The 17654-nt window shown below is 41.6% G+C and overlaps 1 protein-coding gene across 2 annotated transcripts; it reads left to right on the top strand.

Annotated features, from left to right (window-relative positions):
* The first annotated feature begins 7472 nt into the window (after positions 1 to 7472).
* On the top strand, positions 7473 to 15871 carry g3bp1 (GTPase activating protein (SH3 domain) binding protein 1). Of its 2 annotated transcripts, none has more exons than XM_079630458.1 (12): positions 7473 to 7863; positions 8952 to 9068; positions 9217 to 9298; positions 9378 to 9551; positions 13052 to 13142; positions 13248 to 13338; positions 13587 to 13797; positions 13909 to 14010; positions 14392 to 14509; positions 14747 to 14875; positions 14968 to 15077; positions 15164 to 15871. In XM_079630458.1, exons 2-12 carry the CDS (start codon positions 8974 to 8976, stop codon positions 15392 to 15394), a joined length of 1434 nt encoding a protein of 477 aa, XP_079486584.1. In that variant the 5' UTR covers positions 7473 to 7863; positions 8952 to 8973; the 3' UTR covers positions 15395 to 15871. The 2 variants fall into 2 exon arrangements, with proteins under 2 accessions (XP_079486584.1, XP_079486583.1); XM_079630457.1 differs by having other exon boundaries at positions 7628 to 7863; positions 14392 to 14533.
* The last annotated feature ends 1783 nt before the right edge of the window (positions 15872 to 17654 follow it).

Here is a 17654-nt window from a genome sequence, read left to right as displayed (position 1 = left end):
TCTTTGGGTTTTACAACTGGTGAATCTCCAGTTGTCACTGGTGATTGTCGCTTTAAACTTTCGGGATCCGCCATACCAAGTGCTAAGCTAAATCTCCACCTCCATCATCCACACACGCTAGCCGGGGACTCCTTCTCTATGTGTACAGAAGTGACGTAATGACGCAAAGACATGCTCGAAATTCCCGCGGAAATCCACCAGTACCACTGGAATTAAAATCATTATTACAAGATTACCGTTTTGAATCGAGGTAAGGCAAGCAGATCGTTTTGAACACTGGCTGCAGCTTTAACTGTGTACATTTGACTGCAGCTTTAACTGTGTACATTTGACTGCAGCTTTAACTGTGTACATTTTCATAAACTCAAACTTCTATAACTTTTTTTCTGTTTAACTTTCTTAATTTATTTCACTTCTACAAAAATCTGCCAAATGTCTTCTTTAAAACAAAACCAATCTTACATCTATATTCAGATGTAAAGCATTCTTGAATTACAACCATTTAAGTTTGGAATGTGCATTTTCATGTCTATTAAAAAAAAGGGGGGTGCCGCTTAAGGAGTTAAGCATATTTTTTGCATATGAACAATACTTCTAAAAAGAGTTGAGACTTGACTTACATACTGCTATACTATATGAAGTGAATTGCACGATGTTTATTCAGTAATGTTATGCCCCTAGGTGGACTAAGGTCAGGGTGCAACATAGGGTACAATCACACAAAATCAATTAACCAAATGTCCATCCATCCATCTTCCGCTTACCCGGGGCCGGGTCGCGGGGGCAGCAGTCTAAGCAGAGATGCCCAGACTTCCAGACTTCCCTCTCCCCAGACACTTCCTTCAGCTCTTCCGGGGGGACACACATAGACATAGTCTCTCCAGCGTGTCCTAGGTCTTCCCCGGGGTCTACTCCCGGTTGGACGCGCCAGAACACCTTCCCGGGAAGGCGTCCAAGAGGCATCCGGAACAGATGCCCGAGCCACCTCAGCTGGCCCCTCTCGATGTGGAGGAGCAGCAGCTGTACTTTGAGCTCCTCCTGAGTGACCGAGCTCCTCACCCTATCTCTAAGGGATCGCCACTCTGGAGAAAGCTCATTTCGACCGCCTGTATCCGGGATCTTCTCCTTTTGGTCAGGACCCACAGCTCAAGACCATAGGTGAGGGTAGGAACGTAGATTGAGAGCTTTACCTTGCAGCTCAGCACCTTCTTCACCACGACAGACCGGTACATCGACCGCATTACTGCAGAAGCTGCACTGATCCGTCTGTCAATCTCCCGTTCCATCCTTCCCTCACTCGTGAACAAGACCCCAAGATACTTGAACTCCCCCACTTGAGGCAGGAACTCTCCCCCAATCTGAAGTGTGCAAGCCACCCTTTTCCGACTGAGAACCAAGGCGGCCGGATTTGGAGGTGCTGATTCTCATCCCAGCAGCTTCACACTTGGCTGAAAACCGTCCTAGTGCATGCTGAAGGTCCTGGTCTGATGGGGCCAGCACGACAAATTCATCCACAAAAAGCAGAGACGAAATCGTGTGGTCCCCAAAACGGACCCCCTTCGGCCCCCCCTCCAGCCCCTGGCTGCGCCTAGAAATTCTGTCCATAAAAGTTATGAACAGAACTGGTTGCAAAGTCAAACATGCACCGGGAACAAGTCTGACTTACTGCCGGCAATGCAAACCAAGCTCCTGCTCCAGTCGTACAGGGACCGGACAGCCCTTAGCAAAGGGCCCCGGACCCCATACTCCCAGAGCACCCTTCACAGGACACGGTGATGGACACAGTCGAATGCCTTCTCCAAATCCACAAAGCACATGTTTATTGGAGTTCCACGACCGGGACGAAAACCGCACTGTTCCGCACTGAATTCACTGTTCGTGAATTCGAGGTTCTACTGTCGGCCGAATTCTCCTCTCCAGTACCCTGGCATAGACTTTCCCGAGGAGGCTGAGGAGTGTGATCCCCCTGTAGTTGGAACAAACCTTCCGGTCCCCCTTCTTAAAAAGAAGGACCACCACCCCGGTCTCTCAGCCCAAAGTTACTGTCCCTGACCGCCACATGATATTGCAGAGGCGTGTCAGCCAAGACAGCCCCACAACATCCAGACACTTGGGGTACTCAGAGTGGATCTCATCCGCCACCAAGGAGCTTCTTGACTACCTCGGTGACTTCAGCTTGGGTGATGGACAAGTTCACCTCCGAGCCCTCAGCCTCTGCTTCCTCAATGAAAGATGTGTAGGTGGGATCCTCTAAGTATTCCTTCCACCGTCCGACGACATCCCCAGTTGAGGTCAACAGCTGCCCACCTCCACTGTAAACAGTGTTGGTAGGGCACTGCTTCCCTCTCCTGAGGCGTCGGACGGTTTGTCAGAATCTCTTTAAGGCCAACCGGTAGTCCTTCTCCATGGCCTCACCAAACTCCTCCCAGGCCCGATTTTTTGCCTTCACAACCATCCGGACTGCAGTCCGCTTGGCCTGCCAGTACCATTCAGCTGCCTCAAGTGTCCCACAAGCCAGCCAGGTCCAAAAACTCCTCCCAGGCCCGATTTTTTGCCTTCACAACCACCCGGACTGCAGTCCGCTTGGCCTGCCAGTACCATTCAGCTGCCTCAAGTGTCCCACAAGCCAGCCAGGCCCAATAGGACTCCTTCAGCTTGATGGCATCCCTTACTTCCGGTGTCCACCACCGGGTTCGGGGATTGCCGCCTCGACAGGCACGGCAGACCTTACGGCCACAGCTCCGAGCGGCCACTTCGACAATGGAGGTGGAGAACATGGTCCACTCGGACTCAATATCTCCAGACACCCTCGGGATCCGGTCGAAATTCCGGCAGAGGTGGAAGTTGAAGATCTCTCTGACAGGGGACTCGTTCCCAACAGACCCACACAGTACGTTTGGGTCTGCCGAGTCTAACCAGCTTCCTCCCCTGCCATCAGATCCAACTCACCAACAGGGGGTGATCAGTTGACAGCTCCGCCCCTCTCTTCACCCAAGACATACGGCCGGAGGCCAGATGAAACGACCACAAAGTCGATCATCGACCTCCGGCCTTGGGTGTCCTGGTGCCACGTGCACCGATGAACATGGTGTTCGTTATGGACAAGCTGTAACTAGCACAGAAGTCCAATAACAGAACACTGCTCGGGTTCAGATCAGGGGAGCCTTTCCTCCCAATCACCCCCCTCCAGGTGTCTCTGTCGCTGCCCACGTGGGCGTTGAAGTCCCCCAGTAGAACGACAGAGTCCCCAGTTGGAGCACTTTCCAGCACCCCTCCCAGAGACCCCAAGAAGGTCGGGTACTCTGCACTGCCGTTCGGCTCGTAGGCACAAACGAAAGTGAGAGAACTATACCCTCTCATTTAGCAGGATGAACTCCAACACATGGCGGCTGAGCTAGGGGGCTATAAGCAAACCCACACCAGCCCGCCGCCTCTCACCATGGGCAACTCCAGAGTGGTAAAGAGTCCATGCTCTCTCAAGGGGCGTGGTTCCAGAGCCCAAGCCGTGCGTGGAGGTGATCCCGACTATCTCTAGTTGGAACCTCTCAACCTCACGCACAATCTCAGGCTCCTTCAGCGAGGTGACGTTCCACGTCCCTAAAGCTAGTTTCCGTGTCCAGGGATCGGGTTGTTGAGGCCCCCGCCTTCGACTGCCGCCTGATCCACTTTGCACCGGTGGTGGTGAGCCCACGGGAGGGCAGCCCCTTGTCGCTCCTTCGGGCTGAACCCCGTTGGGCCCCATGGGGGGAGGCATATGAGCCCCGGGCCTGGCTCCAGGGTAGGGCCCCGGCTGCTCCATTCAGGGCGTTTTTTATTCTAGCATAAAGGGTTTTTGAACTGCTCTTAGTCTGTCCCGTCATCTGTTTGCCTTGGCAGACCCTACCAGGGGCATATAGCCCCGGACAACATAGCTCCTAGGATCATTCGGGTACTCAAACCCCTCCACCACGGTAAGGTGGTAGTTCAAGGAGGGGCCAAATGTGAGATTTATTAAAGTCCACAAAGTCCTCACAAAACAAGGAATAAAGATGGCTTTGGTATGCAGTCTGTTATCAAAAAGCCAACCATGGATTTCACATAAACACACAGACAGGCAAGCTAGAACCACTATGGTCTGAGGGCGACATCATGGATAAGCAGCAAAAAGGTCTAAGAACCAAAGAAATGTTTTCTATTTTATGTTTGAGCTGTATTTTAGTTTCACCATTTGGCTGTAAAGAATGTTTACCTGTAGAGAAGGTTACTAACGTTTACTCTATTGAAGGTTAGCTTTTTGATAACAGAATGTACAATAGTCATCTTTATTCCTTGTGTTGCGAGGACTTTGTGGACTTTAATAAATGTGATCCTGGATCACAAAACCAGTCACAAGTCGCACGGGTATATTTTGTGGCAAAAGCCAACAATACATTGTATGGTTCAAAATTATCTATTTTTTTTTCAATGCCAAAAATCATTAGGATATTAAGTAAATATCATGTTCCATTAAGATATTTAGTAAATTTACTACCTTAAATATATAAAACATTTATTTTTGTGAGTGAAGCACAATCGCGAACATAAATGCACAACTGTAAAGGCGATTTTCTCAATTATACGATTTTTTAAATTTTTTTATTAGGCCTATTCATATTTTATATAAAATATATATTTTCAAAACCTGGTGGACTCTAAAAATGCAAATAAATCAAAGCCAGAAATCTGAACAAGTTGTGTTTCAAATTTTAGGTTGATATCTCAAAAAATTAGCTTTCAGTGAGATTTAGTTTAGCGCAGTACCAAACTTTTTAACTAGTTGACATTACTGCCCATATAAGGGCGACTCCATTTCCATATGTTGTTTGAGTGATCTGAACCATTATTTGTACAATTTTCATACAATTTATGAAGTAGACATCCCATTCAGAAGTAGTATTGGAAGTTTGGCAGATTTTGATTCAACCTCTAAGAAACACAAAAAGAACACGTATGTGCATTATAGCTCGCTGCCACATCACAAATGGCGAATCTATTATTTTTTTCTTTATATTTAAAACATTTTCAGACCTTTTTTTCTAAAATAATTAATTGGATGCTATCTTTTGAACTCTTGGCATGAAAACAAACTGAGGTTTCTACCATTCTTTTATGATTTTTTATGTTCATCACTATTTCAAAATAAAGGTCTGAACACGCCTTAGGAGTATGAAAATATTATTGTTGCAAATTGATAAATTACGGCTCCACTGTAATTTATTTCGAAAATCAGTCACCAAATATGTAAACTAGAGATTGTAAGTTTTCATATGATATATAGTTTGTCAAGATTAGTTTAGGTTTAGTATAGAATATTACTGTTTTAAATATGTAATGGCTGATGCCAATATAAGGGGTTAATCCCATATCTGGAATGGTAATGCTTGAAAGTTCTGTTCCTCCGATTTGGGGTACAGGGGAGAACTTTGGTTATACCAGCTGTAATCCACTAGGCAGAAAGGTCATCTTGGTCTTAAATTGAAGCTTATAAACTTGGGAAGTTTTTCATGTACATTTGAGGCAGTGATATGTATAATAAAATGCTTGAAAATTATCACTTTTGATGACAATTTGTCAGGCGGACAGAGATTTTTTGGTCTTTTGGGGTATGTTGATGGTGATATTTGACAGCAAAAAGGCAGAAATCCCCAGAATCTTTTTCTGCTAGTTTCCCCTATGTGTCAGGATACACCATGCAAAATTTGAGGGTTATATGACCATTTATGTAGCTGCAGTACCTTAATATTCACAATTACATAATTCCGTCAAAAGCTTTTCCCAAAAAGGGAGTTTTTGGGCCCCTGAGACCAAACGGGGCCGAGTTGGGGGTGGTCATTATCAACTTGTGATGGCCCAAGGTATAAGATAATAGGAAATAATAGTGAAAAAAAGGTAGCAAAAAACATCCTGAGGAGTGGACCTGGCTCCCGGCCTATATAGGCTACTCAAAACAACCTGTCCTCAGACCAATACATTATAACACATAATGTACTGTACATGTATAATTGATGTAAACTTGAAATATGAACATGTCTTTAAAAGGAATTTTACTAACAGAATGAAGAGGTTTGTTTAGGCTAATACAAAAATATGAAACAAGATTTCACAGCTGTGTTCACATCAGATAGGCCTATTTCTGAATATTACACCTTTTGTCAACGTTTACTATAAACATTTAATACATTATTCTATCTGTGAGTGTTGATGCATACTTAAAGAAGCATTCAACATTGGTGAATAGCTCTGAACATGTTGAACAGATGAATACATCATTTATTTATTTATTTGCATCAACTTTTTTCCATCCCAGTTGATTGTAATACTCCCAGTGCCTGCAGTCAAATCTAACGGTTAAATCTGATTATATTCTCAAGATCCAATACAAACAGTGCCTAAACAGTCAGTGAGGTTCATCTAACCATCTTGAATTGAGAAATGTTTAGTTAAACACTCAACTAAGGAGAGCTGTTGATTAATGGGATGTATTAGTCATCATGATTGTTGGCAGATAGCCTACATTATGCCTTTAAAAATGCAAACAAATGATCTGGCTGCGTTTCAATCATCGTGAGCCCAAGCTAATAGTTCTCCACGATCCTCTTAGCTCACGCGATGCTTTTGGTAAACGAAGGCCAATATCGTTTTCAAACACACAGGGATTGGATGCATGGGAAGCGTGGCGCCCCCTAACGGACAATATGCGATCTAAATATATTCATATTTACAAATCATCATTTATTAAACTCTAATAATGCAGTTCTGTCAGATTTGTAAATATAAACACTAGAAAAATCCGCGCTAAAGATTTTCTCCACACTGATACCATATAGGCTACACCACTGTGACCGCATCCAAATGGGTTAATCTCATTGAATTATTAAAATATTTTGCATTGTGATTGACATTACTTTCACGAGATTAATTACCCCACAAATGTCAGTACAGTACTGAGCCTTGGCCATCTCACTATTTGCTACGATAACTATTACAGTAGGCTATTATCATACTTTGATTTTTAATTAGCTAAATTAATATAGCATCTGCAAAACAAATATTACAATGTAATATTATAGGCTATGTGATATTAATGTCTATATAGGCATACTTACCGTAAACAAATATATTTTAATTACCACAAATTAATATATTTATGTATTTATTTTGATATTCTGATAACAAAAATTGGGTAAATGTGTTTAATTTAAATAAAATAAATGTAATAAATATATATAATAATGCAAAAAATGTAATTGCATGTAAAATATTTCTTATTTATGTATTTTGGTTTCTGAAGTGAAATGAGACCTGTAGGCTACTGTACATTTTCTTCACTTCCCAAGAATCCTCAAAAAAAATTTTTTTAGTGCATCACAGCCTTAGTTTTTTCTCACTTGAATGTTTGTGGTTTACAGTATCTAATGTGTATAGCATTACCTGGCAACTCGTTTGTTAGTTTCGCAAACAAAATGCGCAAAGCATCAACACGTTCAGCTGCTGCGTAACTCATGTCCGTGCGGGCCTAACAACCTTGCTCTGATGTGATCCCTCGTTTCACTCTCGTTTTCAATAGGTTGCAAACAGTATGTATAGTGTATGTTAATTGGGTGAATGTGAGGGCTTTGCGAGAGGACGAATGCTGATTGGACGCGCAAACCCGCTGCGTCAATCTGATTGGCTTTTGGGTTCTGAGATCAGAAGGGCCGTTGATTTAGTAGGAGCTCGTGTGAAACCGGCACTTCGCCACACGCGCTGCTGCCAGTGTGTCTGAGCTAAAAGCTTCACAGCTATCGGCGCTTCACTCAAATCACTTCAGACGCAACCCAAACACACATTACTGATTCCCTCTTGGTAAGTGTTTTTGGAATTAAATGGCTGAATTAAAAAAAGCGGAAAAAAGCATTTATTCTGTGCATTTTTTTTGTTTTGTAGTCTGGTTAGCGTATTGAATCCGATAGCTCGTGCGCAGCTAATAGACATGTGCTGGATTTATTTGGTAAAAATCTACAATTCCAACACTTTTCATATTATAAAATGTCGGGTGTTAAAATATGACTCTTTAATCGAGAACTTAAGCGGTAAGTCTCACGATTAGGCCGCTGGGTGGGTTTTTGTAGCTCGACGCTGTGAGGATTAGCTTTAGCTAGTTCACCTCACCGCCAGCCGACATTTCCGTCAAAGAGCGATCCCGCGTTTGAGTTGTTCCATCATAATACAAGTTTTATACGATGTTTACATTAAATGTTCCTTAAACTTATTTTCCACACATGTAACGTATAGTTGTATCGTCTGCTGTTGAGAATCATCACCTGGTCCAAGCTTAACGTTATGCGACAAAGTACTGGGCACGTGCTTGATTCATGAACGACGATTTAAGAAAATAATTTTGGATTATATTGTGTATCTGACTGGATAAATATTTTTTCCTATATTATCAAATGTCATAATGTGATCACAAAGGAACCGGACTCAAGATGGCAACGCGGTGTGTCTTGTTCGGGCCTAGCGTAACGTTACTTTAGTCCCTCTCACAATGGATTCATCTGATTAATAAAAAGCAATAATGTCCCACCCTACATGAGCATAATGTTCATAATAGGGTGTGGCTGTTACCATTTTAAATCTATAGAAACGATCGACTATCGACATGAAACGGCCTCATTGCTTCTCGATGGGCTTAACAAAGGGATTTGTTTCGGTTTTACCGATGGGTCTGTCCTAGTTTTCAATCAACAGATGTAGTTACGTTACCTCTAGCATGTGAAGTTTTTCCGCCAGAAATAGTAATTCTCAGTCACCCATCATGTTCTTTACACCCGTATGACTTTCTCTGGAGGAACAAGATGTTACTGACAGCTCTTTTGTGTGCACCAGGAGAAAGTCATTGGTTTGGAACAACATGTGGATGAAAAATATTTTAATGAGGCATTTTGTTTTAGTTGAATCCAGTTGACCAAAGAAATGGTGATGGAGAAGCCAAGTGCCCAGCTTGTCGGGCGAGAGTTTGTCCGACAGTACTACACCCTGCTGAACCAGGCTCCTGATTACCTGCACAGGTGAGGAATTGCTGCCTTCATAATCAGATTTTCTTTGCAAATGAGGTTTGCAGAAGTTTGATCACAATCCCTTATTGTTAAATGCATGTTTAAAATGTGCCAGCGCATATAGCAATAAAGCTAAACATGTTGCATTTATCTTTCTCAGGTTTTATGGCAAGAACTCCTCTTATGTACATGGTGGTCTGGATAATAATGGAAAACCAGCTGAAGCAGTCTATGGGCAGTCTGTGAGTTTTAATGCAAGTGTTATGATTTTTAAAACTATGGTTCAGTGTAGTAGCTCAATGTCATTTTTTTTTAAAACAGGAAATCCATAAGAAGGTGATGGCACTCAGCTTCCGTGATTGTCACACTAAGATCAGGCATGTGGATGCCCATGCCACCCTGAACGAGGGAGTGGTGGTGCAAGTTTTGGGCGAGCTCTCTAATAACATGCAGCCCATGAGGAAGTTCATGCAGACATTTGTTCTGGCACCTGAGGTATGAAGATTTCTTCACAAATGTGTTATTAGATGAAATTGTTAACAAGACCTTGGGTGAAATAACCAAACTATTGTTCATTTTTGAACATCTGCCAATGCAGATGTAAACCATTGGAAATGTGAGGTTGTGTGAAGTAAAGACTGAATTCGAAAGGCCTGCAAAATGGAAAGTGTATGTAAATCGATAGCCAGAAATAAGAGCAATAATATCAGACATTTGATGCTTCACTCTGAAACTCGCAGTCCATATATACATTTATTTGAAATGCAGCATTTGTGATTTCAGAATAGCACTTATGCTGTATTACAATTTTTTAAATGGTTTAATATATTGTGAAGCCTAGGCATGTTCATTTTTGTTTGTCTTTTCCCTAAATGTCAACTGAAGCTTGTTAACAGACAAGATTGTTAAATTTGAATGGACAAGTGTCTGTGACCCATTTAAAATAACAATTAGTTTTCCGAGGGTTTAGTTTTAAGGTAGGGACACGCCAAACAATTAGCACTGGTGAAAATCGACTGTCACCTGCGTCAGGGCAAAAAAAAGCTTACAAAGCAGCATGTGCTTACCGTTTTGATTCTAAATCATTTTGGTCACTTTCTGTATTCCACTCGGCTCATGTTAATACTACAATATTCGCCCAGGAACACTCGGGTAAGATGACATAAGCCTTCTGTCTGTACTGTCTTGACAACTTTGCTCGCTGTTTTGTTATTATTCTCGAACACTGGCTCATTCACTAAACCGAACAGCCAATAAGCGTTCTCTCACCAACAGCCCGACTCAGTTTCTACATGCTGATTCTCCAAGTCGGCCGACGCTCAAAAATGGTCCGACATTGCCTGGCGGCCAATTGTCGGCTTGGTTTGTCCCTGGTTTTACATGTGTAATAACAGCATAAACAACAGATCATGAGGCTTTACACCATGCACCTGTAGCGCTTCTGTGAACGGAGAAAAACAAAGTTATAGACTTATCATTTCTAACATTAACTTGACATCACAGCCAATTCAATATCAAAATAAACTAGTCAACAAAACATAAAAAGCTACCCTGCTCAATTTAAATAGCCTGTATTACCACCTTCCCGCTGTGGTGTTATTCACCCAAATCATCCAAGTAAAATGCAAACTGCTGCACTGACTTTTTAGACTAAGTGATGTAAAAAAAAGTGTATACATGGATATTTAGGATGTATATATCAATCAAACTCCCTGCGAAGGTTGAATTAACACTAATTTAAAAGTGAAAGTAAAATGCAAACTACCGCACCAGCTTTTTATAGCCTAAGTTATGTAAAATGTATATATTTTTTTTTTTAACCCCCCCACACACACAATGAAACCGGTATTACCGGTGTGGTTTCAAGGCGATTAACCGGTGGAAGAATTTTTTTCACGTCACATCTATGCCAATCATATTTGAGCATGTGAAGGAATTTTTGTTTTTGTTTGTTTCATCGCTGTAATGTAAACTAGGCTTTGTACTTCACTCACCTTCCAATAATTAATAGTTTATCATCCAAATACATTGCAAATATGGACACATTTGATTTTGAGCCTAATGAGTAGGCTACGGGATTACCCAACGCCGGTTTCAGTTTCACTTAAAATCAATTTTTTTTTAATTCTTGTTCTGTTCTGAATATTTTTCAATTGAAAGGATTTGTTGTGCAGTCAATGAATCTAATAGCCTACAGCAATAGCCTACAGCAATGTTTGCAAACATTTTGCTTTATTTACTGGTAATTTACATTATTTCAGAATGTTATAGCCTAATAAAATGTGACTTAGGCCTATACGTGGCTTGCCTGTTTTCTCTCAAAAATGCACTTTTGTATGTGTAGCATATTTAACCATGCAGCAAACATCAAGAAAAAATGTAAAAGTTTAACTGATAGTATTTATCGTTAAAAATTCTTACTGTTGGTTAATGGTTAACCAGTTAACAATGAGCATCCCTAGTGCAGCCTATGGTCTAATAATGCGGATCACGTCAATTGAATGCGCCACTTCCGATGTTTTGCCCGATTAATTAACGAGTAAATTGCAATTGAGGATTTTTTTTTCTTTTTAAGTGAAGGCCTTCAATTTAATCGAGGAATTGTGACAGCCCTAAACTAAACATCTTGTAATGAATGTCACTTCAGCTCTACAGTCGGAGTATGAATTAGCATATTCAGTAAAAGATAGGGCTGTAACGATACAGCAAACCCACGATTCGGTTCGTATCCCGATTTCTGACCCACGATTCGATACAAACCGCGATTCTTGGATTTTAAAGATTGGATTTGAGGGAGGATTTTAAAAGCCAAATAAATAAATAAATAGCTAAAGCTACAACTCGGTTTTCTTGTAACAAAATACTTTTGAAAAACAAACAGAACTATACTCCATTGTGGAGATGATTCGAGCATGTTAAAAATTCTTCTGAGGTAACCAAGGCTTACTGCCTGTGCTGTAAACCACAAATAATATTGCCTATTCCGCATGACCCGCATCTCTAGCGCAGGAATAACGCTTGCCACAAAGTGAACGCGCCTATATAGAGAAATGCACACTTCCTACGAATTAGCCTAAGCAGCCATTTCTTTGTTTTGAATTACCGTTAAATCAAGTAAAAGTATTTCAAGCTTTCTATATAAGTTTTGATTCGTTTATAAGGTGAGCTCCAGTTCACGCGCGCCGGACACGCACGCACACACAGCGCGCTTTGCTCTGGTGTGTGCTCGCGCGCGTGTGTGCGTGTGGGGGAGAGGTGCGATTTTTGAATAATAATCAAATGATACCCAGCGATCTTCGAATATTATTTTTGCTTGAAATTACCATAGCTAATATGTAAAAGACCCTGTCACAGCCCTAGGATCTATTCTGGACGAGAAAGATAAGTCTGGGAAGGGGTGTGTCGATCGCGATCTGCCTTCTCATACCGCGACACAGGTTCGTGGATCTGAGTGTCGCGATTTCGGTTTAATATCGTAAATCGTTACAGCCCTAGTAAAAGACAATATAATGTGAGCCCTTTAAAAGGTTATGCCACAAGCTCAACTCAGTCATGCTGCTATCGTGAGACTGCTTTTCACCAAGACGAGAAATGTCACGTTTTAATATCGTGAGATCAATGTGGCACAAGATCTTGTCATACCCCTAACTTTAAGAAATAATTGGCTAGATATTTCTTGTGTGTGGAGTAAGTTTAATGCACAGGGATACTTAATTTTCTGCATTCTGCTCCAGTCTATGCCCTTCCCATTTCACGTTTAGTCATCTGTTTGAATCAAAATAATTCTTTGTTCAGTAATCACAAATGATTAAATAGAAATTCACCTGCTGAAAAGTGTCAGCATTGGACTTGGTGTCTTGGAAGCTTCTGATCTTCAGTGTTTGATTAGTAATGGTGGTGTTAGTAATGAAATGGCATTTGGCCTTTTTCCCAACAAATTAACTTGGTTTCTCTTTTAGATAGTTTAATTGTATTTTATTTTTGTAATCTTTTAGGGAACCGTTGCAAATAAGTTCTATGTACACAACGATATCTTCCGGTACCAGGATGAAGTGTTCGGGGACTCCGACTCAGAACCTCCTGAGGGTGAGCAGCTGATTGTTGGTGTATTTCAGGCATCTTTAGAGTAATCGGTCTCCCCATTGCTCTCGCTGTGAGCAGATGACTTCATTCATCTCCTGTTGTTCACAGAGTCTGAGGAGGACGTTGAGGAGCTGGAGCGAGTACACTCACCTGAGGTGGTCCAGGATGAGTCTGCTGGATACTACGATCAGACACCTTGGTAACTTGTATTCAGTTTTCGGCTCATTTAATATAGTTCAGTTTGGTAATTACTTGAATATGGCAGGATGCAAATCATGTGGGTGTATTGTAAGTCAAAACAAACTACACACACTTCAATTTTGAATTGTTACACAAGGAATACTTCAGTAACCTTGATTTATCAGAAGACTATTTGGTATTATGCCCTCATAAAGTGTTGCTTTTTACCACTGAGTTGTGGTTTCATGCAAGTCTGTCCGTTTACAGCGTGGAGCCCGAGGGGCCGCAAGAAGAGGTGTCTATAACTCCAGAGCCCCAGCCGGAGCCAGAAGCAGAGGTGGAGCCTGAGCCAGCAGCTGTAGAGCTGAAACCAGAGCCCGTCAGCCAGCCTGAGGTTCATGTTGAGGAAAAGACTCAGAGATCTTCCCCTTCGCCCACACCCGCTGACTCCGCACCCACCATGCCAGAGGAGAACCGGGTAAGACCACCCTCGTTCATCACTGTCTCTCATGTCAACAGACCTGTTTTGAGAAGCTGTACAGTCATCCCAAACTGGATAGGTGAGATTAAATGCTTTTCTTGTTTTCAGCAATTTTCATGGGCTTCAGTCACTAGCAAGAATCTCCCACCAGGAGGAGTGGTCCCTGCCACAGGAGTCCCTCCACATGTTGTCCGAGTCCCTTCTACGCAGGTAGATGTCACAACAGACTCTTTTACTCCATTTAATGGATATTTGATATTGGTCTAGGAAATTAATTTCCTAATTAATGCTTTTACATTTTAATTTAAAGTCTGTAAAACCTTTTTACAGTGTCCTTGTTACATGTAGTTAATTGCTATAAAAAATGCATAATCACATGCAACTAACCCTTTAGTAAAAACATGTTAATTCGTATTGCTTAGTAGTTAAATATGTACTTGCACTTTAAAATAGTGTAACTCTAAAGTCCAACAATGTAATTTACTGGTGATCCTCTATGAAGGAAGTTTTGTAATAGTTCAGGGAATTTTGCATTAAAAAATGTCATATACAGCTTTATTGCCATGCTTAATTGTGATTTTTGTTCCATAGCCACGTGTAGAGGTGAAGGCAGAAACACAGACCACAGCACAGAGACCCCAGAGAGACCAGAGGCCACGTGACCAGAGACCAGGACCCTCTCCTGCTCACAGAACATCGAGACCAGGAGGTGTGCTAAAGTCTACTGAATCTAGTATGGGTCCATTATAACCATTTTTAACATATTTACGAAAGAGTCAATTTGCTGAATTTGCAGTTTCTCAATCTTATTGGCTCTGGCAAAACTGCTTTGTAATGAGCTTCATGTCTGCATTACTCCAATGAAATTGGAAGTTAAATTTAAAAGCGTGGCTGGTCAACTAAAACCCTGAAAGGACATGCATCATCGGTTTAATCTCTGGTTTAGTGGTCCGGGAGGGTGAGAGCGGGGAGTCAGAGGTGCGGCGGACGGTCCGATATCCCGACAGCCACCAACTCTTTGTTGGAAACGTACCTCACGATGTGGATAAGAATGAGCTCAAGGAATTCTTTGAACGTAAGTGGTAAAAATGGCACTTCTCAATTCCAACTTTTAAAAATGTAGATCAGATCCTCCTGCATGAGCTTAACCTGCTTGTTTCTTTTCAGAGTACGGCACTGTCCTTGAGCTGAGAATCAACAGCGGTGGAAAGCTGCCTAACTTTGGATTTGTGGTATTTGATGATTCTGAGCCCGTGCAGAAGATCCTCAGCAATCGGGTACGTGTGACTCTCAGATGTTGTGATATGTGATATTTTGATTAATGCAGGATCATCAGAATGACCTTTTTTTTTCTCTGTTGCAGCCCATTAAACTGCGAGGAGATGTTCGACTGAACGTAGAGGAAAAGAAGACCCGCTCGGCCCGTGAAGGTGACAGGCGGGACATCCGCCCCAGAGGCCCGGGGGGACCGCGTGACAGGATTGGTGGGTCAAGGGGACCGCCCGCCCGTGGAGGCATGGCTCAGAAACCCAGTTTCGGAGCCGGTCGAGGCACAGGACCCAGCGAGGGCCGCTACGCAGGACCACGTCAGTGAGGCAGCTCCCACGTCATTCACTGCTGATGCAAGTCACCCTGGTTAACACAGATGGCTTTTCTGTTCCCTGTCTCCATCCCTCACTCCAGGACCCAGGAGTGTGATTTATTTTTGTTTCTTTATCTGGACTTCCTTTTAATTCTGAGATTGAACTTGAATTTGTTGTAGAAAAACAAAACTACTTGAATTGGGGAAAGGAGAAACCTAGCATTTGGTTTTAGAGTTCTCTCCCTGTTTCTTAAAGGAACGTGTTTTTACTGCTTGGGCAATCCTGTGTATTGCTAGCGCCCGCTTTCAGGTCAAGTGCAAGTATGGTTTTATTTGGAATTGTTGCCATGTCAAATCATGGTTGTGTGTGAGTGACTATCTAGCATGTAAAGAATCCTGTTTGCCTTCTACTGTTGCACTTCATCAAGAATGACAACATATTTTAACAACTCCACTGATGAGAGAACAAAATAAACTCTATGTACTATTTTGAAGCATGGGTGTGTCTTATCTAGGTTAAGAAACGTTGACAGAAAATATAAATACGGTCCTTTTTAATTGACCTCTAGGCCTAAACTAAAATGTTCATTATTTTTAAGAAAAGTGGCAATTATGTAGAAAAATAAAAGTATTTGCATTTTGACAAGGGAATTTGACTTCCGTAAAGTCTGAAAAATGAAACATAAAATGTGAATATTTTATTGAACCTTTAGACAAGTTTACAAATGTGAAATGATACAATAGAGAGCATAGAATTTTGCATGTCAAATGATATTGTAGGTTTAACAAGGTTACATTTAAATATATATATATATACTGCTGCTTGTTTCTAAAATAATAATTTGGTTTAAATGGGTCTTTGCAAGTAGTTTTAAAATGGCCTCAAATACCTGGCAGTAATAAGTGACAGCAGGTAAAATGGATGTTAAAGTCACCATGAAATCAAAATTGACTTTTTTTTTTTTTTTTTAATGGAGAACCAGTATTTATTGAAATATTTATCCATGCACAATTTTTTGTAAAAGTCAGGTTCCATCATAAATCTTTAATCAAATAACTGCCTTTTTTTTGCAATCTCATCTCTGATGTGTTTTCTGGATCACTTCAGCAAACCACAGCCATCCAAACCTTTCCCCAAGTTTTTCCTGTTTGGGAAGCCGTACCACACATAAGTTACAATAGGGAAGAAAATGGTATTACAATTTCCATTTCATGTCAACTTAAATTATACATGGTTCAGATCGTCCCCCTCTAATATATTTTGTTAAAATTACGCCTCAGACAGTGTTTCACTAAATGTTGAAGAGAATTCTCATGTTCATTGGCTGCTTGGTGTTGACCATTTTCATATTTGTTTATATATATATATATATGAGAATATATGCAAATCTAATTTCTAAAGGCTCCAGCACCTGAAGATCTTCATCGCATCGGCTCAATCTTTTTTCCATTACTGCCGGGGTAGAACTGGTCATAACAGAAAAGTCAATTTTGCACTTATAGACATCCATCACCCAGCCACCAAAATGATGAGATTTTGCAATATAGTGCTGCCACTCTCAACAAATATCAATATGTTATATTGCCCTAGCAGCGTTCTTTACAGATACCTTATCCCGAGGCACCCTCCGGCCAATCATCTTCCCATTTTCTCAGTCTGATTAAATTACTGAGATTATTGGGCCTAATTATAAATTCATGTGCTTGCATCATTCTGAAAAAACACAATCACAACTGTAGCTCATTATAAACAGTGAATGTGATTAGCTGTAGCGGTGATGTAGGGGGGTGTTGACCAGCAGGTGGCCCAGCATTAGTATTCATGAGAGGGAAAGTGCAGCTTCTCTCCGCCACTTTATTTTGAAGCCCCAGACCCTCATGACCCACACGAGTTCAAGATGTCCTCATACAGCTGGCCACAACCCACCGAACATACGGACCCCCAGCTGGACCCTCTGCAACACCACAGACACCGGCACAGCTAGTTCAGCCAAAAATCAACATTCTGTCATTACTTACCCTCATTTTGTTCCAAAATTGGAATTGGTTGCTTTTGTCCTTGCAAGTAGTCCCCATTAAAGCCAAAAAAAGCACCATAAAAGTGGTCAGAATGACTTTTCTCTGTTTGAGATTCTGTGTGAGGAACAGACCGAAATTAAAGTCATTATTCAATGGAAATCTTCCCCTCTAGTAAGCTGTGAACCACCGCAACCAAATCATTCAGAGTCAGTGAATTACTCAGACTGCTTATCAGTGAATCAATCATTCCATT

The sequence above is a fragment of the Phoxinus phoxinus genome (genome assembly GCF_949152265.1).
Source record: "Phoxinus phoxinus genome assembly, chromosome: 12".
NCBI classification, from domain to species: domain Eukaryota; kingdom Metazoa; phylum Chordata; class Actinopteri; order Cypriniformes; family Leuciscidae; genus Phoxinus; species Phoxinus phoxinus.
This window is presented reverse-complemented; position numbering and strand designations above follow the sequence as displayed.